Source organism: Triturus cristatus, chromosome 12, assembly GCF_964204655.1.
Source record: "Triturus cristatus chromosome 12, aTriCri1.1, whole genome shotgun sequence".
NCBI lineage: Eukaryota > Metazoa > Chordata > Amphibia > Caudata > Salamandridae > Triturus > Triturus cristatus.
Genome location: NC_140595.1, coordinates 318376080 through 318399501, shown reverse-complemented (window position 1 = coordinate 318399501; position 23422 = coordinate 318376080). Strand labels below are relative to the sequence as shown.

Here is a 23422-nt window from a genome sequence, read left to right as displayed (position 1 = left end):
CTTTGGCAGAAACTCGCCCAAACCACCTGGAGTTATAGTTGTGAATGGAATATGCGGCTGTATTTACATACTTAAACCTACACTAAATGCTGGGTAGTATGTCACATTCAAGAGGGAACTATGTCGGGGTAGACAGTTCCGCTCTGCTATACGCACATTTTTGAGGCACAAAGCTAAAAATAGAAAATCCGTTCATCTAAAAAAAATAAGACCCACATGTCTACATTACGAATTTCACCACCGAAATTGCTTTCGTTCTCAAAGACAATTTCCGGGTTATACAGGGACGGTAAAAGCATGTTTTGCTATAAACGGCCGAGTGGACTTTTCATTTTGCGCATGTTTTAAAAACATCACAAGACTCATTACGGGAAATTGAGACATTAAAAACAGGTTCCTGTTAATGTTTCCCCATCCTTACTTTTCGCTACCAGGGCTACAAATGTACTGTAGACATGTTGATATAACACTCTTCCAACCAGGAAGCATAAAATCACGGGTGGTAAAAATAACAGCAAAAAAAAAACTAAAACCCATACTGCACTGCAGCATCTCCACCTTCGCTGACTCCAGACAGGGTCACAAAGTGCTCCCATATGCCTCAGGAACTGCCAAACCGATCAATAACGCTATAATCATTAAGTTCATAACACATTTAAAGAAGCATTAGCAAGGCCAACAGGTCTAGCCTTGGCAAGCCTGCATTGATAATTTAAATTTTTTGCAAACATTTATTTATAGCGATTAGAAGTAAAAAAGTAATAAGTAAAAATGTAGATATTTCGAAAGGTGGCGTTTATATCTTTACAAAAATAAAGTAAATAAAAATGATCCTAACCCGTTCGCACAGAGTAACAAGTAAGCAAGGGGATGGACGAACAACGAGGGGTGGGGGGCTGAAACAGGAGAGGCTGTCCGAGTGGCCATTACGAGCGTGGGGACGGCGCTGCAATGAAAAGAAAAGAGTGCTTACTGTCCTTTAAAGGAGAGCGTGTAAAGCCGCCTGTAAAAGATCCAGTCCCGGTGAGCGGGGCCAAAAGTGGCCAGGGTGGTAACCAGGAGGGACTAAAAAGCCTCCTGGACAATTATTACACCCGGTTTAGCATAATTGGTGACGTCAAATGACGCACACCAATGAAAATTAAGGGCGGAGCCGAAAGTCAACTTCTCAAACCGTATTGATTCCAAGAGGCCCTCGCATGGCGAGATCAGCGCATGCGCGCTGCTAACGCCAGGCGAAACCTAAAAAGGAGTTCCTCTCAAGTGTCCGCATCTGAGGTAGCCTCTGTGTTAACACATATGTCAACACTGAAAAGTTGGTGAGGGCAGACTTCACCCCACATCTGCAGACATTTAATAGCGTTTTGGTATTTGAGAGACTGCATACGAGCGGCATACAAATACTGCGTCTCACTCAATGTTCTATGTCAGAATATTGTACAAAGGAATACCCTCCGACATTAATATCCTCCCCTAAATATCCTTCTCCGAGTAAATAAAGTCCATTGGATGCCTATTTTTGATTATTAACTACAAAGGCGCAATAGTTTTGTAGATTACATTTAGGACACAATATTTCTGCCAGACAATATTCTGAAAAGACATTGTAGCTCTGAATCAGCCCTAGAAACGTCGGATTCGTTGCTTATTCCAACGTTATGTGTTTATATACTGTTTGTGTGCACAAAAGTCCTCCCTTTCAAGAGTAAATAACAGAGTGGTTTTATTGACGTATACAGCTGTTCGGCCTCCTTAAGTAAGCCTTCAATTGCTCATTTTCACTGTTTTGAGGGTCGAGTTCCAAACTGAATGAGTTGTCAATCAATTAAACTACATCAATATTGTGGTCCAGGGTCGCCAGTGTTAAATGACCTTCTAGTAACAATAGTGGCCCTGTTATCTCTGACTGTTACAGGATCTAAAGAAAGTCGGGCACTGGATTTGAATTGCCTTGTCAGGTGCAGGGAGTCTTTTGCCATAATTGTAATGTGAATATGTAGGTACAGCTTTTTGTCAAATGTGTATTGTCTCAATGCACAAAAATGCCTCACGAAAATTGCCTGCCACGACGTTGCTATGGAATGTTTTGGGTCAGAGCGGAGTAAGCGAGAATTCAGTTTTGTTCAGATTTAATTTAGTTGTCACTTATAAATCAGACCTTAAATGACTATATTGGCCAGAGGGGAACTTCGTGGCAGCGATCTTCAGTTTGGCCACTCCGTCTCCCCCATGGGCAAACTTTTCGAAGGCGTTGTGGAGTAAGGGATGTCGGAGAAATAGCTACATGTCCACCCGCCCAATTTAGATGGGCAGATATGTAGCAATTTTTTACTGTGAGGGATAGTAATATTGTGATAATGCTTCCCCTCCACCCCCGCATAGGAGAAGACTCCCATGACGAGGAAAGCATTGCTTTTTAAGATGAAAATCAGGTTACGGGATTTTCTATTTGTACAGCATCAGTGCTACAAGGCTGCATCCTGCTGACAAAGCCACATAGCTCAGAGTAAAATGCAGTGACAGGAAGGGCGGTGAAGGCGGCGGTTCTTGGCAATGCTTTTATAAATGAGCGTCAGCTTAGCGGTCATTTATAAATTAAGGAGCGGCTCATCTTTCATAGGGACGGAGTAATTTACTCCGTCCCCATGGCGAAACAGTGGGCCATCTGCCATGATATATATCAGGGCCATAGTTTGGTAGATGGGTGAGGCCAGTCTCGAAGTGAGTAATGAAGGTGCCCTGGTTAATTCTCAGAGCAATCTATGGTATGTTCTTGGTATTGATATTGGGAAAGTCCGACAACATTTAAAACTTTCCAGAGAGGTTCAAATGATAAATTAGATAGGATGGAGGCAATCACTGCAGGGCACGATGTGTGTGAGAGCATCAACCTGAACAACTTGGGAGGGATATAAAAACCTACAAAACAGAAGCTGCCGTCAAAGCATTTGGCTGATTGGTGGAAGAGTGCCACTTCATGGAGATGCAGTCAAACTATAATCTAATCCCAAAACAAACAAAAACCCAGAGGTTAGCTCTTTAAAAAACTTATGAGGAGTCGTCTGGAGTTTATCAGTAAAAAAAAGCAGGGGAAGACACTTTTCAGTAGAACATCAGAAAGAACAGCCACTAGCATTCCAAATCATGAGGCAAGTATGCTAAGAAGAGAGAACACGTGATAGAGTACTAGCAGTGCCTACTGAAATAAAGTCAATAGACTTCATTCTGAGTTCCACACCAAAAGAACTGCCAAGATCCCCTGAACCAGAGCACACTGAGCAAAACAAAACCTGAACTAGCTTTCAATAAAGCCCCCATTGATAGAAACGGGTTTAGAGCCACAGCTAAACACTCTTCCATAAAGTGTGTGTGGTGCCATTACTGGAAGATCCTGCAGCAAGTGTCTTGCTAGAAATATCTAGGTGCCTGGATTGATAATAGGACGCGAGTACAACCAGGTATTGCGGTTCTCTCCTGGGGACACAGAATTGATTTTGCCTCTCAGTGTGATGACACTGATTACGGCGTAGTAGTACTCAATTTATTTTTTGTATTTCTAACAAAAAAACTTAATGCGAGCACTCGCCCACACCAGGAGGAATACTTCACATAAGGGTCTCTCGCCTGCAACTGAGTCTGTGAGTGGGCTCATTGCAAGCTCTTTTGGGCTGGTGTGTTTGTGTGTGAGTTTTCAGACTCCACCAATTCATTTTAAAGAATCCTCAGTACAGGTGTGTATTTTCACAAGCAATGGGGACATCACTTAAGTTAAAATTGTGTGTTGGGAGGCCAAGAGTCTTTATTTTGCCTTCCAAGCACAAAGTAAAAAGAAACAAGCATTGACATAGCCAATAGGTCTCGCTTTTGGAACCTTATAAGTATGTAGTTATGCAGCACAATATCCTTGGTGCAACAACATCAACTGTTGCATGGCTTAACACTTATAAGGTCCAAAAGCGAGACCTATTGGCTATGCCAATGCTTGTTCTTCTTTGCATTTCATTTTTCTGCTTTAATAGCCACCAGGAAGTTTTCAAATGAATTGTGCCATTTGTCCCACGGTAGCAAAGGTTTGCTGGCATTAGGCATGTGGTCAGGACTGGGTATTCGAGTAAGAGATAATGCAATACCAACTAATGTTCAATGAAATCAAAAGCGCTAGGAAGTAAAACACATTGCTGAAGAAATGCATGCATGATATTGGTGCAGAAGTCTAACCAGCGTGATGCCAACTGACTCGTAAGTCGACCCGCGGTCGAACTGCCAAAGTTAAAGTTGTAAAACAAGCCGTATTCCAGCGGCCGCCGGACAAGGATTAGGCACTGTAATATAAGCTAACAATCTAAAATGAGTGAAAACTCCGTTGCTTAAATTGTGAATACAGGCTGCGGTGGAGACCATCTTCTTGTCTCCGGCTTGAAGAATGTGGGGAATGTGGGCTATTATAGACCGCATCAAGGAAGGACCCCCGCATGGACGCTTGTTACCGGCATTGCTAAGGGAAGTGTAAAACAGGGAGGACGCTTCAGTAATTTCCGGACCTCGAAATAGTCGCAATTTTATCTGCTTACACGTCGAAGCAAAAGAATTACATGCGGGCCATACCACAAAGGGGAAGAAAAAGATCGACAACAATAACGGGGCCAAACGAACAAGAGCTAGAACAGTAGCCTGTTTCCGGAAAAGACGAGCAGCTTTATACAAATCTATCGATCATACATAGCCTAAAGAAGAAGGAGGATTAATAATTGCTGCTACACAAGAAGTATCATCCAACCATCTGTAAGAGGTTGTGCCAAAAAGGAACTAGGAGCAATATACTCAGTTGAAGATCAAAAAATCCAACACTGAATGAGAGAAAAAATACATTGATCATTGGTCTTGATAAAGATAGTGGCAGAAAGTAAGCCCATCGAAACGCGTCGACGCATAGAATAAATACAATCCAAAGAAACGGATATCCACTTGATAGGATAAATGGGTCAAGATCTTACAAGTGTTTAATCCTCTCAATTGTCTTAAATTGGATGTATATTGTATGACAAAGTAGAGTGTCTTTTTCATGTTGTATTCTCTCTGTGATGTGGGCTTAAAATAGGGGCGTGTATAGGTTTTAATTATTTGATTTGTGTAAGACAAATGTGTTATTCTGTTTGAAATTCTTTGTATATACAGGTCAGTCATGAAATATTGTATGTGATTAGATTTAGGATGCATATTGGAAAAGTAATGAATATATAGGTATGTTTTTAAATGTGACCAAACATATGTTTTTATAAAATAAATGTACATGGTTTATTAACTTAATTTTGAGTACAGTGACTATCTTCATAAATTTACATTGTTTTTAATATATGTGAGTTCAAGGGACTGCTAGCTGCTACTTGGGAATGCGAACGCAGACAGCAGAAGCCAGGACTCTTCAAACAGAAATAAAAAGCGCTTCTGTCGTACGTATCAAAATTGCTCTGTGGAAAAGTGTCTAACTCGGGGGGACTCTGCAGGCCTAGTCTGGTGAGGCAGAAGTAAACTCACCTCTTGCCAATCCGCTCCGTCAATGCGACATCAATGAGCTCGCGGTGGGAAGCGGTAGTATTTAAAGGCGTGTCAGTGGTGCATGCACGTTAGGTGCAGCAGCTCAATCTTAGCACCGTGAGTCAGCGTGGAACCATATATTACGGGACAGTAACAGAAAAAAGACCTTGGAACACTTTGTAAAAACTATTATAACAAGCATTGGCTCACGGAGAACATCAAAGCGGCCGTGCGGCCACAAAAGTGATCGCGATCAAACATCAAAGCGGCCATGCAGCCGCGAAAGTGATCGCGATCAAGCGCAGCGCGCGCACATGCACTGTAGCTCTAGGCCGGCCATGGTAGCATTTTTTTAAGCCCTCACAAAAAGTCTCGCCAGACCAACGCATGCGCTGGGTCAGGCGAGACCTAAAAATAGACTATGGGCTGTTAGGACCCGGCACGTCAACTAGCTACAATCGTTTACATCTTTTTTTCCACCTAGTTGCCCTGCTCTCTAGGACTAGGCCATTCACCAGAACTCTGTCACCCCCTTATCTTACCCATTCTAACTCCAATATTATGCAGCTGGAGTCACTATGTTGGTGGTGTATATAACCTGCTGCCATTGCAAACAGGATGGGACTCCTGTTTGGAGAGGGATCCTGTAAAAAAAACACACAGAACACTTAAAACATAGATAAAGAAGGGCCTCTGGCTGGTTTCCTCCTTCTCTGCCATACCACACGTTCTTACTGTAGCAGTGGAGTCATACTGATAGCTCAATGTGCAGGAACCCTCTGTCACACAAAGCTTGCATGCAGGGTGATGTTTGTAGTGAGTGTCTTGCTACACTCACCGAGTCTGAGCTATACAAAGTTCATTTCTCATTTGGGGGTGGCAGGGCTATATTTCATCTGGGGTCGGATTTCCACGGTCTCTCCAGCCGTTTAAGAAGTTAGTATGTTTATAAGGGCAGTTCTTTTTGTAGAGACTGACTTTATGTTCCCTCTTTGCTTGCCATATCTGTGGTTTCTATCCAATGCTTTCACCGACTTCCACCCTCTACAGTGGCTTGAAAAGCAGTGCTTAAGGGCAGGCTCCTTACACTGTGGATGCCTCACTGCCAGTGTAGAGTGACACGGTGGTGCTGGTCACTGGGGTTTGCCTGCTTTGTATGGAATCTGTGCAATCGTGTGATGCACAGCATAGGACGCAGTGTGGTATTACCGTGTGGGCTTTGTCGTCATTCTGGTAGTTTTAATCCTCATCGATGACGGTGTTTAGGAATATGGAAACTTTAGTCATCTGGTTCATTAGCTCTCCATAGCCCCATATATTTGTACTCTTTTCTCTATGTGCCTGCTCTCGGAGTTATTGGGTCTGAATTCCCCCTCACATGCGGTCTATGCGGTTTGCTGGATAAGCTTAGTCTCCTAGTCAAGGAGCTAAAGGACCTGTGGGAGTAGTGTATTTTAAACATTGCTTGGATTTTATGAAGCATGTGCACTGAGTGTCAAGTAACAACCAAGGGGGGGGGGGGGTGTCTAACCGCAGAGCATGGCGGCTGTGAGATCGCAGGGCTCTCGGCCATGGGTAGCTATCGGCGCCTAATCTACAGTGTGAGACGGCACTCGCTCCCCCACAATGTGCTAGGGGGCTAGGGGGAGCATTAAGAATACTGCGGACGTGTTACCAGCGCCGGAGCCCCACAATTCCGTGGAGAAGCCCCGACGCGGTGAAGGTGCACAACAACCTCACTCAGGGGAAGATGGCGGCTCCCGTCTCCTCTCGATAGTGCACGGCGGGTTGAAAAAGTATCGCCGAGCTGTCTGTGGCGTCCTGAGGCCATCTCTGCTGATTCCTTGTCAGTGAGGGTGAGATAATGTCCCAGCTTGGTGCATCGCGGACGCAGCGGAGGGGCGACCCAGGCCACGCTGTCTGTGGTGAATTGGAGGACCGAGGTGCTGCTGCTCGGGGAAAGCTGCGAAGAGGTGAGATCCCGAGCCGGCCGGGCTACCAAGTTCTGGATTTGTGTTGTGTATGGTGCCGCCTTGGACCGATCGCTTTGCACTGCAGATGTACCTAATGTGGGAAGAGCTCCGTGATCCCTCTGGCCATGTCCCCTCCGGAGGGCCCCACTGCAACTGCTGACCCCAGTTGATGAGGCGCAGAGCGGCCATGGGTTGCGATCGAGGACTCATGTGGAACGCAGTTCTACGGGGCACTTAGAGACATGCGGCATTCGTGCTCCTTATATAGAGACGGAGACCATGCTGCCCCAGCGGAGCAGGCGACCTATCGAAGAGGTATACCACATATTAGTTTTGGTGAGGCCCTTATCATATGTGCTGCGGCAACTGTGAGAAACGGATTTAGATCGAATATGCAAGCTTGGGTCTTATGGTGCCGGACACCAATCCGATCAGACAAGTGCCACATATAGCTCTTCCTGAGCATAAATACAAGGATTATTGTTATAGTGCGGCGGCTCACGACAGTGTGACTGACGCTTCCGAAGGGTCCTTACATTGGGACAGATATATTTATAACGCCTGCTCTGAGGAGCCTAGAGAGATCACTACTTAAGAGAAGATGATCATAATTGCAAGATCGAAGCGGCATGGTCAATAATCATTTAAATACAATCCCTTCATAATCCTGTAACGGACCTCGCCACGTCACTTGCGACAAGATGGAGCGGACAAAGGGCAAGAATCAGGACACGGAGGAATCCAGCCCAGCCTCGACTGCCACTTCTATGGAGATGGTACCACCCACAGCAGAGGGCACCCAATCAGACAAGTTGGATTTAATTCTACAGGTGATTCGTCAATCTCGGGTGCTGATGGAACAACAACTGGGAGCCCTGACATTGCTTTTATTCGTGATAATCACAAGAAACTTGCTGAAATGGTGTCTGCCAACAGAGTGGCAGTACAAGACCTGCTCCCAAAGCAAAAAGAACACTCAACTGAGCTGGAATTAATGCAACATTAGATTGTGCAACTGCAGGAGAGGATAGAAGATGTAGAAGGGAGATCACGTCGTAATAATGTGCGCATTATAGGCCTGCCAGAGAATGTGGAGGGTCAAAATACTATGCTCTATATAGAAGCTTGGCTCAAAACTCGTATGCCACCGAGATGCTTGTCTGACACTTTTTGTATCAAAAGAGCGTATAGGGTTCCTAGACGTCGACGAGTTCCGGGCATGCCGCCCTGTCCTGTTGTATCTCGAGTGCTCAATTACAGAGACCGTGATCAGATACTACAAACTGCAAGAGAAAAAGCCTCAAATTATGAAAGACAATGCACGTATCTCCTGGTTTCCTGATTACACTCTCCAAGTACAGAAGCAGAGAGCGCAATATCAGGGGGTAAAACAAAATCTACAGGCAATAAATGTAAAGTATGCACTCTTGTACCTCGCAAAACTTAAAATAATACACAAAAAAAAGCCATTCCTTTGATACCCCAACAGAAGCGTGGAAGTGGATCGAACACACCTTCCCGGACCTGCCTATGGATTTGGCTCACTGACAATCAGGGGAGACTTAATTCTGGAGGCGACAATCTCAGCGTCGACTAACTAAACCTAAGCGATACGAGGAAGACACGACTCCAACACCAGCACAAGCCCTGAAGGAGCAAGGGAGAGCTATTATTTCCGCTGCCACCTTCAGAGACACAAGGACAATTAAAGACAACAAATCATCCACAGGAGATGCGTGTCAGTCGTAGCCGTAGCGTAGCCCACCCCTATTTTCTTCGTTGTCCTCACACACGGGGAAAAGACTCCACAATTAAAAGCTCTGCAGTATGATTCCTTGGAACTGAGCTGACGCGGCATGGTGTTGTGGACCTTCTGTGCTATACTCTGTAAGTAATTACGATTTGTCTGGGAGGGACAATATAGGTTCTCCCGGTTTGAGGAGGTAAGACACTTATTTGGACACCTTATGTACCCCACATGTGACAGAGTCATATATTAGCCCCCCAGATGGAGACGGGGGCCTGTGCTACTTTGTTCTTATTGAGACTGGAATACTGCTTTATGGCTAAATGGTGGGGAATCAGGGGCAGGGGCGGCAGCGCCCCTTCCTTATTTTGTTCAGGTGAGGCGCCTGCAGTTGAACGTTAGCAGCTCCTGAAGTATCTTTTGGCCATGACCCCCATTGCAGTAGCAAATGTTCCATTTTTTGTATCTATGTGTGTTGTAATTATAGTTTGGGCGAAGCAAGTTCCGCAGTTGCACCGTGTTTGAATAGGGTGCTGACAGGTTTGATCTCCAGGCAACATTTTCTTTATTGTCTTATTCCGATGTATGCTGATGGCTAACTCGAGTACGATACAATCCTACACTTGCATCACATGGAACATTAGGGGAATGGGCTCAACCCATAAATGGCAGAGTACACGCCCAACTGATCCAACGAAAAGAACAGATAGTGTTCCTACAGGAGACTCATTTATCTGCTCGGGAAGACACTAAACTACACCATAAATGGAGTGTGGCAATTATATAATACGATTTACTCTGCCTTCGCTCATGGGGTGGCTATCTGGTAACAATCCGGGGTCCCATTTGTGGTGCAGGACAAACAGATAGATAAGGTGGGTAGGTTCGTCGTGGTTCGGGGCACTTTATATGGGAGCCCAATAGTTCTGGGTAGTTTTATGTACCTAATTCCGATTAGGAAGTATTTTATGCCCGAGTTAATGTGGCACTGGCTGGCGACTTGAATGCAGCTGTTGTCTTAGATAGATCCCATCCTCTCCTAGCTGAGGCATAATCACTACGCCATTAGAAAACATTACTTAAGTGGCCACAGGGATGGAACTTGACAGATATATGGCGTAAGCACAACATGGGTATGAGAGAATACTCATTCTACTCGGCCACCCATGACCTTCACACACAAATTGATTACATTTTATGCAGCCTATCGCTCGTTACACAGACCACTCGAGCTACCTATGTGGGCAAAACAATATTGGATCACAGCGCATTAGAGATTACACTTTCCTTGGGTCGTGTTCCAACACCTGTACCCACATGGCGCTTTAATTCTAGTCACTTAGTAGATGGAGTATATCACGCAACACTAGCATTCACCATAACCCATTATTTCACCGAAAATGCTGGTATTTAATTTAAATATCAATTATGACATTCTAGCCAATTTCTAGATGCCATTTACCTTGATGTGACTCATTACCACAAAAATGTTTCTTCTAATTATTCGAACATGAATGGCGTTCCCAAAATGTAAAATCTGCCTTGGTGAAAGTCCTTCATGTTGAAAGAAATTCCTGCAGCACTTTTCCCCTAGGATCACATAGATCCCAAATTTCCCTATCAAGAGGAGGAAGACCTTGGTTCCCCTTACCTCTTCTCTCCATCTGCTCTGTTTGACTTGTTTGTGACATGCATTTCCCCTACCCATTTTTTCTTTTCTCGATGTCCTTCATCTTTTACCCATAACTTTCTTCTACCTCAACTAGCCTTTATTTTTCTTCAAAACCAGCTAAACCCATGTACTTACGTACCAACCTATACACATACAACTCTTCACATACATGTACCCCAATAACTCTACCCTACCAATACCAGCATTTTCCACAGGCCTACATATACCATGGAACCTATAAGCATATGCCCTAAAATCTCGATCCACCCCTTTACCCTAATACACTTACCCCTACATACTCACAAGAACCTCTACTTCTGCCCATACCGTAGAGGATTCACCCCTACTTAAGGTCTACTGGTCCCCACTTTCACCTAGTACCTGTTCCTCCATACTAGAAGTACTGCCCCGTTTACACCATGCCTTTCTTTTTTTTTTTAATTCACCACTGTTGAGTTTTTTTGTTGAATGTTCTCTAATCATTAGAAAAGTAGATTTTTTTCTGATTTTGTGCATTCAAACCTATAAAATTTCATTGGGATCATCTGGATGGTGTTCTCCACACCCACTTAAACTCTAGTACCCCACCACTATTTATTTTCAAGAACTTCTATACCTTTCCAAATCCCTCTACTCCTACATATACCCTATTATTTCTATCCCAAGCCTGCTCCCAATACATTTACCCCAACCTATTCACCAGAACCTCTACTACATATTAGTTGCACTACTGTTACTTATTTTGTAGCATATATGCCCTACCGCAACTATAGTTCTATTCCATTCCCCATCTCTTTTATTATGGTCTCATTTCCACCATATCCATTTTCATATGGCATTTTGGTATCCCTTTTTAGCCTTTCGTAGTCTATTTCCAAACATTATTTGAGAAATATTTTTTTCTCTTTTTGGATATTTACAAGTAGAAAGAGCTTCACTAGACGGGGGTAAACTGGCTGGTTCTGTCCATTTCAGCCCTTGTGAGAAAAGAGCAGCTCGAGAATAGAAATAATGATCCAAACTACTATCTTCCTTTAATGGACTTTCCATAGAACATAAAATGCAAGTAAACTGTGCTTTGCCTATTTCAAGAATTCTCATTGGAATAATATATTTATATATCATTGGATATTAAAACTCATGTGATAAAGGTCTTTCACCACATTTATTGACAAAAAGATCCTGTTTCGACACGCTTATATAAATGTGACACACATAGCATATTTACCTTCGATATAAATTTTCTACAAAGATATATTTAGCACTCAGAATCGATCTCTCCATCATTCTAACTGGCAACATCTGGAAAGCAAAAACAATGTTTTAAGACTGGACTCAAAATAGCCACCTGGTTTGTATATTTTGTACAACTTTACACATAAAAGTGCTATTGGTCATTTGCATTGGCACAACTAAGAGTGCTATTGGTCATTTGCATTAGCACAACTAGGAGTGTTATTGGGCATTCGCATTGGTACAACCAAGAGAAACATTTTAGTTCTGAAGATGTTTTGACAAAAGTATTTCACGCTGACCTGAACCTTACCGGAGTGGTCATATACAGTTAGATGCCTCATGCACTGGTCGAGATGGGACTTTTTTGCTATAACAGGCAGCATAATTTCAATGTGGACACCTGTACTTTGAGCTGTCTCCTGGCTTTTCCTTTGGTTTTCCGGGGCCCTGGGTAAGTAGTTCAATCAACCTAAGTTTTTACAGTGGAAACAAAAAGGTCGGAAGGCTTATTCCCTGGTTTATATGGAAATCTGAAAGAACCTCAGGAAGAAAGGAGGTATGAGCCGCATTTACACCTTCTCGCTTTGAAAAGCTGTGCATGTCTCAGAGGAAGAAAAAGTCTGACATTCACGGCAAGACAGCTTACTGAAATATTTAACACCTTCCTAAGCCAATGGGACAGTAAATGTCCCAGAGGGGCAGCGCGTAAAAAGAGAAAAAGAAACATATCGGAGTCTCTTTTGTCGTTTATGAGTATTTCTTGTGTTTATCTTTCATCTGCCTATTAAGTAAGAACAATGTCCACAAGGAACTTATTCACAATGATCCATTGGCAATTTTGGAGTAAAAGTTATACTCCCAGCTGATTTAATCCCCAAGCCAAAGAAAACGTACTTAATTAGTCTGGAGTACTTATTTACTTCAACAAGAGCAAGAATAATTTATTGCACAATTCACAATTATATCATAAACATTTTAGTTTTCAGGAACAAAGAGAAATGGTGAAAAAGGTGAGAATAGAGCCCAGTGAGAATAATCGTAGCCTACAAAGTGAACTAAGTGTATAAGAGGTCTTTTTAAAAAAGAATGAGGAGCATATAAGAGTGTAACGAGTCTTTTTTGCTCTCCCTTTGTTGGAGTCGACGACGTTTCAACCCTCTCTGGGTACGGGGTCTCTTCAGGACAATATCTGGGGACTAATTGTATTCAAATAGGATTTGAAGATTGGTAGATGGTATATGTCTGACGAAGTTTGGAGCATCTAATGTCTCCGCTGTCTCCTTGAACACTGGCAATGCTTGACAAATACAAGGACTAATTTAGCCAGTCCATATAATGATAGAACTGCTGTAGGGATACAGGATATCCGTGAACCAAATCCGACTGTAATTTATATTTCTGTAGTGAATACTTTTTAGAAAACGAACGAGTGAAGCATCCGAATCCTGAACGAGTGAAGCATCCGAATCCGCCGCGCAAGTCGTAGGCTACGATTATTCTCACTGGGCTCTATTCTCACCTTTTTCACCATTTCTCTTTGTGCCTGAAAACTAAAATGTTTATGATATAATTGTGAATTGCGCAATAAATTATTCTTGCTCTTGTTGAAGTAAATAAGTACTCCAGACTAATTAAGTACGTTTTCTTTGGCTTGGGGATTAAATCAGCTGGGAGTATAACTTTTACTCCAAAATTGCCAATGGATCATTGTGAATAAGTTCCTTGTGGACATTGTTCTTACTTAATAGTCATACCCAGTTCACAGGGACATATGGGTTGCTCTTGTTTGTTATAAATATCTTTCATCTGCCAGCATAAATGTTAAACCTATTCACACATTTCAAGATTTTAAGTTTTAATTTATATCATACATTTACAATTGCACATTGAATTCAATGCTTCAAACTTATAGGAATTCTCTTTCTGCATGCACAAACGTATGTAGCATATCGGACAACTGCACTGATTCTAGATGTCTTAGTTCATGGATTGTTTTACATTGATAATAGCTTGACCACGTTATGGTTCATCGCACAATGGCATCAATGCATTTTGGCAACCTGATTTAGTAAGCAGAGTGTTTATCAGGGGAGGGCCCAAACAGACATTTCGAGGAAATCTGTCAGAGATTAATCAAAAAGTGACCATCAAACAACGTGAACAATTCATTTAGTATGGAAGATTGTGCACCAAAGGTGTATCTGATTGTCAGAAAAAATTATATCAACTTGTTAAGGGTGAAGAAGAATCAATGGATCGAACTTGGGACAATACAACAAGGCTAATCAGCAAATAACCCAGTCATATGGTACAGCCAACATTCATTTCTTGGAGACAAGAGGTAAAATAAAGAAATGTGGAGGTTTTTTTTCACAAAATTACAATAAAAGAGCAAAAGCCAAGTCTCTCTGCTTCACTATGCAGAGGGCAGGTGTAAGTTCCTTATGCTCGAATGTACCTGTAAAACAATGAACAGGAATGCATGCCTACTTACCGAAGGATAACTACTAAAAGTAATCCTCTTTGATATAAAACTGAGCTGTATCCATACCAGTGTCATCACCTGTCACAGAGTTAGTGAATGGAATTATGAAAATTCCCTGGTGAATGAATTTTTTAAAAAGTGGCAAAAGAAATAGTGAAGTACAAGAGGATAACGACATAGGAACAGTTAAATGATTGTAAAAATATTGCAGTGTCAGAATGTTATAGTGATTGGCAAATTATTTAAAAACACTGGAACCATGGAAAGGTACAGGATAGTTGCTGTCTTGTCTTTAACTGTATTAAAGACATGTAACTAAACTGTGCGTATGCCATGTGGTAACAATATACTCAACAACTAGCATAGTTTTCTCCATAGTAATATGTTTTTAATACTCCTGGATATTTTTTTTTATATCAACCCCTTGCCACTTCACAATAGTTTGTACTCCAAACGTTCTCTGGCTTATGCCATTTTTGTTTCAAGGCCCTTAATTTGGGCAAAAACCATGGTAAAAACTTCTAGTAAAGGATAGTCGCTAAATGTAGGTGAAGCTGAACCAGACTGGTTGCAAAAACACAGTATGTCCACTCCAAGGTGAGCGGAACAGTGCTCCTTAGGAACGTTGGAGGGTGCCGTACAGATTGAGGGACATTGGTAGGTGTACGGGATGCTGCCGGTAACCTAATTGCCTACAAAGTCCTAAAAGTGAGGTCCCTCGTCCCTACGGGGGCAAATAGTCACTATGTAGTCCTGACAAAGTGCCGCCCAACCTCTGGGCTCTCTAGGCACGAAACATGTTGACCTCACCTAGTTAACCGCTATCTTGGTACTTTGTGACCTCACGATAGCACAATTTTTTTGTTACCCTTTTCATCATAAAATTGTTCAAAGGTTAACAGAGACTATTTTAGAAACCTCTCACCTAACACTTACCACTTTCTCACAGAGCCCTCCCTCATGCATTCACCTTTACGGCGTTACCAGATCAAAAGATCTCCAACAAAGAGCCCCCAGTCCTGTCAGGCATTGCAGCATCAGCCAGACGAGAGCCCAATGACACCCTAACAGGTGTGTGAGGGCACCAAGAATTGAGATTCAGGTCTCCCTGCGACAGCAGTTACAGCCACGGGGTCCCAACCTTTGTGACCTCGTGGCCTTTAAAGAACTACTCCTACCTTGTTTAATACGGAGTCCATTTCTGAGAGAAGCACAGGTGTAGAACCCCAGTAAATATTTAGCTCTTTACTCCCTCTTGTGATTTGGAGAGTTAGGACAACAGAGAGACCATCATGAGCATCTCATTGGCCAAGAAGAGGTTAAAGACATAAGGGCCCAAAATGGCACGGAGTGTTTGATCGCTCACTTTCCACCAAAAAGAAGAAGAATCGGTACTGTGCCCAATCTAGTCTAGAAGCAAGAGTTTGGGCTCAGTCTAGTCGAGTGGAATGAGTTTCAGAACATTCACCAGTTTCTGTACTTTAAGCAGCACCAGGTGGCAGTAGGGAAAAATGGGAGAATGGCTTGCTTGGAAGAAAGTCAAGCACCTTCCGAATCCGTCTAGCGCAATGCCACTCTAGGCCAGCAAGAATACTTGAGGCCTAATTCACAAAGGTAAACGTACACTTTTGTGTACATTTGATATTTTCTTTGCTATTCACAAACTACAAGTTAATTTAAGTGTAAGATTGTGGAGACTCAGCTGTCAGGAGGAAATCTTCACAAATAAAAAAATAGGGCAGGCCCATCTTTTTATGTGCGGAGTTCTCTACCCAACTGCGGCGTCTCCGCTGTTGTAAACTTATTAGTAACTGATAGTTTGGGAATAGCAAAACAATAGTAAATGTACACCAAAGTGTAAGTTTACCTTTGGGACTCAGACTCCTAGACTCTTCCATTTGTCAGGGAGGCATGTCCCCTTATTAACTTGGGGGAGGTAGCATTTTTCTTCATTTGATCGGAACTGAAGACTTAGGAGAAGAAGACCTCGGCGTATTTTGAAGTGTCTTCAATGATATGTTGGAAGATTGTTTTCAACAGCCTCACTTGCCGAAAAAGCATTGGTGAGGGTTTAAGAAATTACTAGATGGACTGCAGATACATTTTTTGTCTGTCACTTAATTCACGAAGGCCACAAACAGCCCAGTCAGCAATAATTAGTGAAGCCAAGCACGTATAACGAAAAAAAGCCATATCATCCATTATAATATGTGCATGATCCAGGGAGAATGAAAGGCATATTGGTAGTATGTTGCTTCAATCTCCTCCTTTGAGAAAGAAAGTTATGAATGTCCTTGAACTTTACCATTTTTTCCACATCTGGAGGTGCAGGTAGGCAATCAAGAAGGCGTCAGAGTTTATCTGACAGAAGAGCACATGGTCCTTTATGTAAAATTGAATGCACACTGTGCCCGAGAACTTGTAATCCCTGTCAGGAGTTGTACAGGCAGCTGAAGGAAGTCACTTGCCTCATCTCACTGCGACAACAACACATGACTCCACTGGATGAGGTCCAGGCTAAGCAAAGGCACTCTGACAGCAGAGTCTTAAACTTGCTACTTTGTACTTTTGGAAACCTGCACAGTAAGACTGGTCTACTTTTAGATTCCTGTGACCGGTTCAAGTAGTTCTTTGGCAGACAGACTGCAGATCTCAGATCTGTGGCCCCTTCTCCCGAATGAAGGTCTGGGGATGAGCCCCAGGAAGTACCCACCACACCCGTAAGCCAGATGTCAAGTGGAAGAAAGCTACGTGGAACCTCTTCCCAAGGCTTGGCATTGGGTAATGTTTCACAGAAAAGCTTTCTCCTAAAGGTGGGAAGGTAAAGTCTTAAACTTCCTAGGAGATTAGTCTTGATCCATATGACTTTCAAAGCAGGTGAAGATCAGGGGATTGAGACTGGTTTGACTTTCAAGCAGGAACAATGGGATTGTCAAACAGACAGACAGACAGAGGAAGCAATGATGGGAATTTGGTACCTGATTTCCAAACGATTCCTTTACACACAGGGGCAAGCAGAGAAGCACAGAAGGCATGTCTGTCTCTGCTTACAGCCAGTAATGCTCTCTGACCAGGAGTCTTGAAACCTCTTTAGACATGACCAGATGGTTTCTTCCCCTTGAAAACCATCTCAAAATCTGGAGTACATGGCATGAAAAGCATTTGGACTTTCTGCTTTGACAGCATCAGGGGATAGCTGCAGTTAGTAATACATCACAGGCCCACTACAAGTCTGCCCACACACGGTCATAGAGAAATCTTTGTTATAAAGTGTGCTGTACTTCAGGCCAGTCTCTTGAAAATTTAAAAAGACATATAGCAGAGGCTATTAGGCATTGAAGATGGTGCTTGAGGATGTAGCTAACAAAATAAAATAAAATAAATCAACAGTCATCACATTTTTAAAGACACTCACAGGCAGCATACAGTGAGTCCTGACAGCAAAAACACCGAAGGGGACCACCAACAATATTCCTCCAAAAGAGAAAAAAAGGATGAAAGTGTCAGTGCTGTGCAAACGTGAAGGTAGAATGTGCTGGTAGTCAGGGATATACCCTTGTAAGCTGTGCAAATGTGTTGAGTTTGTCTAGACAGTAGTTCAATATCCCCATACGTACGGTGGGAGGGTGACTAGACTTATCAGTAAAGCCATGTGAGGAAATAAATGCATTTTAGGGGCACAGCAAAAATACTACCATTACCATAAAGCTTTTATTTTTTTTCAAGGCTGTTTGATATCTGAAGTTAAAGTCATTGTGGAGGTGGCAATCCATGGCGGAGGGGCATATTTTAATTCTAACAAGCCCAAAATCTAATCTCATAACCAATACATCTACTCTTAATATATCGTTATTGGGTGCTGATCCCTTCACCAAATTAACGTCGCATTTCCAAAAGGATCCTCTACAGTTCTGATGGTAAGCTCTCTGGAGGTTGTGCTACAACTTGTCAGCAGTAGAATAGTATTTGGAGAAAGAGCTCCCATCAATGTTTGAGTAGGACGCAGGGAAATCACGATTTTCCTATCCGAATGTTGGTGGGAAGTAAACGACTGGACAATCCGTAGAGTTCAAAACCATCAAACACAGTATTACACCATTGATGATATCATGACATGAACATATAACTGAGTTCAGCTTTGAAGGAGGTCTGCTGCAGAATATGGGGACGCAACACAGACAGTCTTCGGCCACCACTCTAAACTTAGAAGTGCTGGCCTAAGCTAGAATTCGGGCACTATTGATCAGAGACAAGTTAACATCCTCAAAGATCATGTGTAGTGAAAACGAAATGTCAGCGGTAAGTTCAAAGACTGCAACGTGTTGTTTGACAGTCTTGCAAAAGTTAAATGAAGTCTGAAGCTTGACACCTTGATCGGTGCCTGGTCTGAGCAAAACACAACTTTTTCTTCACATTTTAAAAATTCTCAGTAGTATCCTGCTGTGATAAACGAAATGCTCCAGATTATACCTTAAATGGTCCTATCAAATTTGCAGCAATCCAACTGACACCCCATCCCCACTTTTCCCCCACTCTCTTATGGAAGTGGTTTATGGTCACTGTTCCAGTACAGACAATTACTTCTCCACTGAATGATGCAGCGAGGCTGCCGCTGAAACAACCAAGATGGGCCCATGCCACACCACTGCTGCAACTATTGCAGTGGTTGCCAGTTAAACAGAGGATCATGTTTAAGGGTCCGTTTATTGCGCACAAGCATTGTATGGTACTGAGCCAGCTTATATTAAGGAACGTCTGGAACACTAGGTACCTGGCAGATGTTTACATTCTTTCTGAGCATTTTTACTGACCTGTCCCCATTTCAACAAGGCAACCATGGGTAGCCGGGCATTCTCAGTCCGCATACCTCAGATCTGTAATGGATTACCGGACAGTCTGAGGAAAGAAGGCAAGCTTTGTCCCTTTCAGAATAAACTGCAAACTCACTTTTGTAAACAAGCATGGCAGTACCTGGTATTGTAACCTCAGATAAGCGCCAAGAGACCAGTGGTATTTGCGCGCTATATAAATGTTATTAACATAACACAACAATATAACCTTTGATGTGGTGCAATTTCTGAGTTATCTTTTCCTGACAGTTGTTCCGGATTACTAAATAGGCAAAGTAGGCACCGACCTATGGGCCCACTCCTTTTAGAGGCGCCGCGACAACGGATCAAAATAATATTGATTTGATCTTGAAAGAAAATTACAATCAAGCTTTCTTAAATTGTTTACAAAAGACAGAAATAATTAATCAACTCAAAGAAACGAAAACTTAACATTAAAAGACTCTATAGAGAAAATACTGTATTAATGTAATGTACCCAATAACAACTTAAAGTACATAAACCAGAGTCATCAGATTCACATAGGAGTTTGTCTCTTATCCTGTTAACTGCGGCGCAAATTCCGCCACGGTGTGGGAGTTTTAATGAGTGGGCGGGGCCGCGTCGGCCAACGGACATGCGCAGCACTAGCTGGGTAGTGCTCGCGACGGCCGTTGGCCGATGCGCGCACGAACGGGTTAAAGTCTCATCCTCTGGCAGCGGTCTGTTTGTAAACAAATCTGATGCAAACTACGCACATGTAATGTACAGTAGTGATGGTCATCTCCATCCAGCGGCCAACGTGCACACTACTTAGTTCAATGTTATCCCACTAGAGCGCGCGCACGAGAAAGCTCCAGAAATGAAGCTTTCTGTGATTTAGTGTGTTGAGAGTTCCTGCAGAGCCAGACCCTAGTAGAATATCTGTGAGTAGAAGCTTCGAGAACACAGACGAGTATATATACCCGAAGTCTGCATTACTAAGTTTGCTTTTCTGACTTATAATGACGTTTGATTAACTTCACCGTCTAATATCTACCTTAAACAGAATGAATCTATCTTGGTCGGAACTCACTTGCCATTATGGTCACTGAATAAGAAGTGTTGTATAAGGTATACTTCGAAAATATTATGAAAAGGTTCATGCTCAAACAAATTGAGGAGAGTGGATATTTAAAGTTTTGTTGGTTTATCAAAACATTTTTTTTAAATGTGGTTTAATAACATGAATATTGTTAATGTTTAGTTCTGTGTAATAAAATTGGTTTATTAAAATTGTTGGTTGGTAAAATTAAAACGGTATTGGGAGATAATTTGAGGGGGGGCGACCCTTCGACTGCCCAGGGGCCTCCACAGGGTTAAATCCGGCACTGTTTCCTGAGAATGGTCTTCAGAGATGATCCAAAAGAAACGTTTACTGGCCCAGGCCAGGAACATCAGGAATTAATGTTGTTTATTCAGAATTTCCAGGCGGTCCAGGATTGAGACCATGAGTAGGTTATGTTTTTGGAAATTATCCTTTGCTCAGGCCTGACTCTTTCTTCTATAGACTCATAACATTGAAGTCAAGTTAACAAAGAACTACACAAAAACAAAACAAGGTCATTTAAGTGTTAAAGGACAGTACTTACCATGGGCCTTGTATGCATGTCTAACATTGTAAGCTGGACATAGGTCTGTAAGGTTATGCCCCATCGCGAAGAATCTTGATACATTAACCCCTAGACGACATGAAATAAAAATGAATTAAGCTACATTCTCCGAGGATATATAACAAGACTGTAATCCCCATTCTTTAACACCCCAGAATAAAAAAGAATACCGAGTGCTTTGCCATCAAAATAATATAAAGAGAACAGGACTATAACTGAGGAAAAACCATGAACTAATGCTGGGTGGAGAAAATGGATGGGGTCTCGCGGTTTCCATTATTCTCACATCAGCTTACCATTTAACCCTGAGTTGCCACAAAAATAAATGATGGCGGATTCTCTTTATTGGGAGAGTTACCTGGAGAGGCGATAGTTTCATTCCAAATCTGAGGTCTGACATTCTACTTCATCATTTGGGCTTTCTTTTACCCCCCGCAGAGGGGCGATCCCAGCTAGACAACCTTTATTGAATGGGTGCCCCACGGAGCCAGGTAAAAGGACCTGTAATGACTGGCAGCTAAGTAACACATTTACACCATTAGCACATCTAGAGGCCCAAGACTGACACATCAGTGTGATGTCTCGCAGCAAATGATGACAGACACCAGGTTTCATCGCAAATGATGACAGACACCAGGTTTCATCTACATCTACTTTATTGGGCTGCTTCCATCACCTTCCCTGTCCCTACTCTATCTGCCGTCTCCAGTCCTCGCTCCTCCTCTTCCCCTCGCCCACCTGGCTCCACCCAGCCCAACGACTATACCGCTGACCCTCTACATCTTCCCCCTTTTTAACAAACGAAAATAAATGACTGACTTGTTTATAGTTCTTCTATCAGTCGTCGCGGCCTGCGAATGTCCTGTCTCGGTCTCAATGACATCGTTCCTGGCACAACCTCGGAATCTCCTTCAGGCCCAGGGCCCAGACTCTCGGCAGCTCCAGCATGTTGCCCACGAACCTCACTTTCTGGCTGCCCATTCAGTCTTTGAAGCGACTCCTTCATACCAGGCGTGCATTTCTGAAAACAAGACGCATTTCGGGTGACTCTTCGACTGTCCGATTCTGCGGTCACCATGGTACCCTTCGTCTGAGTGATTGTCAATGGTTCAGCTCGGAACCTGCAGTCTGTTTTTCGGCGTTGCTCCTGCTTGACGAGGACACAGTCTCCTTCATGGAAGGAAGGTGATCGTGCTCCCCTTCTGGCGTCTGCATACGATTTCATTTTCTCTTTCCCACGACGATCTGCGGACACAACCTCTTGATGCATGCGAATCGGTGAGACTGCTCGTAGAGCGCCTTCCTATGTGGGTATCCTATTCCGAATCGGTCTTCCTAACATTAGGGTAGCAGGACATTTACCCGTGGTGGCATGGGGAGTTGTCCTATAGGCACGGAGAACCTCATTGAGAGCCACCTGGAGGTCCCTTCTCTCACAGATCGCTTGTTGAAATGTTTTCTTCAGAGTGGCCATAAATCTTTCAATGGTGCCATTTGCCTGCGGCCATAAAGGCGTTATTTTCCGATGCGTGAAGTTCATGTGCCGCGCAAAATCACTAAACTCATGTCCGTTGAACGGGGGGCCATTGTCTGTTTTGAGCACCCTCGGAATGCCCCACGCCGCGAACACTTCATCCAGTACCGCAAGAGTGCTGGACGCATTTGTGGATGACACAAACTGGGCTATCGGGAACCGCGAATATTCGTCCATAATTGCCAGGACATATTTCCCTGACTGAAGGGGTCCGTAGAAGTCCATTGTAAGTTCCTGCCACACGCCACTGGGTAATTCAGTCATTCGCAAGGGAGCTGGGGGACTTCCTTGGCTCACAAGCTGACACTGTAGGCAGTCTTTGAGAGTACGTTCCACCATCTGATCTAATAACGGGAACCACACTCGCTCTCTCAGGGCCCGCTTCGTTGCAACTACTCCACGATGACCTTCGTGAGCTAGATTGACAATCCCTTGTCGTAGTCTCGTCGGGATAACAATCCTGTGATCCCTTAGCAGAAGCCCTTCCGAGGTGGCAGACAGCTCCTCACTCACGTGTCTGAATGCCTGCAATTCTTGGTGGCCAGCTAGATCTTCCGGATCCTCATCATCATCAGCTCTCCACCTGTTGGTCTGCAGGCGACTGAGTACTTTCTGCAGAAGGACGTCTTGCGCCGTCGCTTCCACAATGGCCTCCAGTGGAACCGCCGGCGGTTGAGCCTGGCCCACGACAAAGTGGACGTATTCCTCAGCAATTGATGCCTTGGGTGCCGGCGCAGGTCTTGGGTGGCGAGACATGTA

At 43.3% G+C, this 23422-nt stretch overlaps 1 protein-coding gene across 2 annotated transcripts in view; it reads right to left on the bottom strand.

The window, feature by feature from the left end:
• TK2 (thymidine kinase 2) overlaps positions 1–23422 on the bottom strand; it is a 246922-nt gene that overhangs the window by 118421 nt on the left and 105079 nt on the right. For both annotated transcript variants that reach the window (XM_085640007.1, XM_085640006.1), the window contains exons 5-6: positions 21109–21198; positions 12156–12229 (exon numbers count right to left, since the gene is read on the bottom strand). In XM_085640007.1, coding sequence (XP_085496133.1) covers positions 12156–12229; positions 21109–21198 — 164 coding nt within the window. The remainder of the gene's footprint in view (positions 1–12155; positions 12230–21108; positions 21199–23422) is intronic.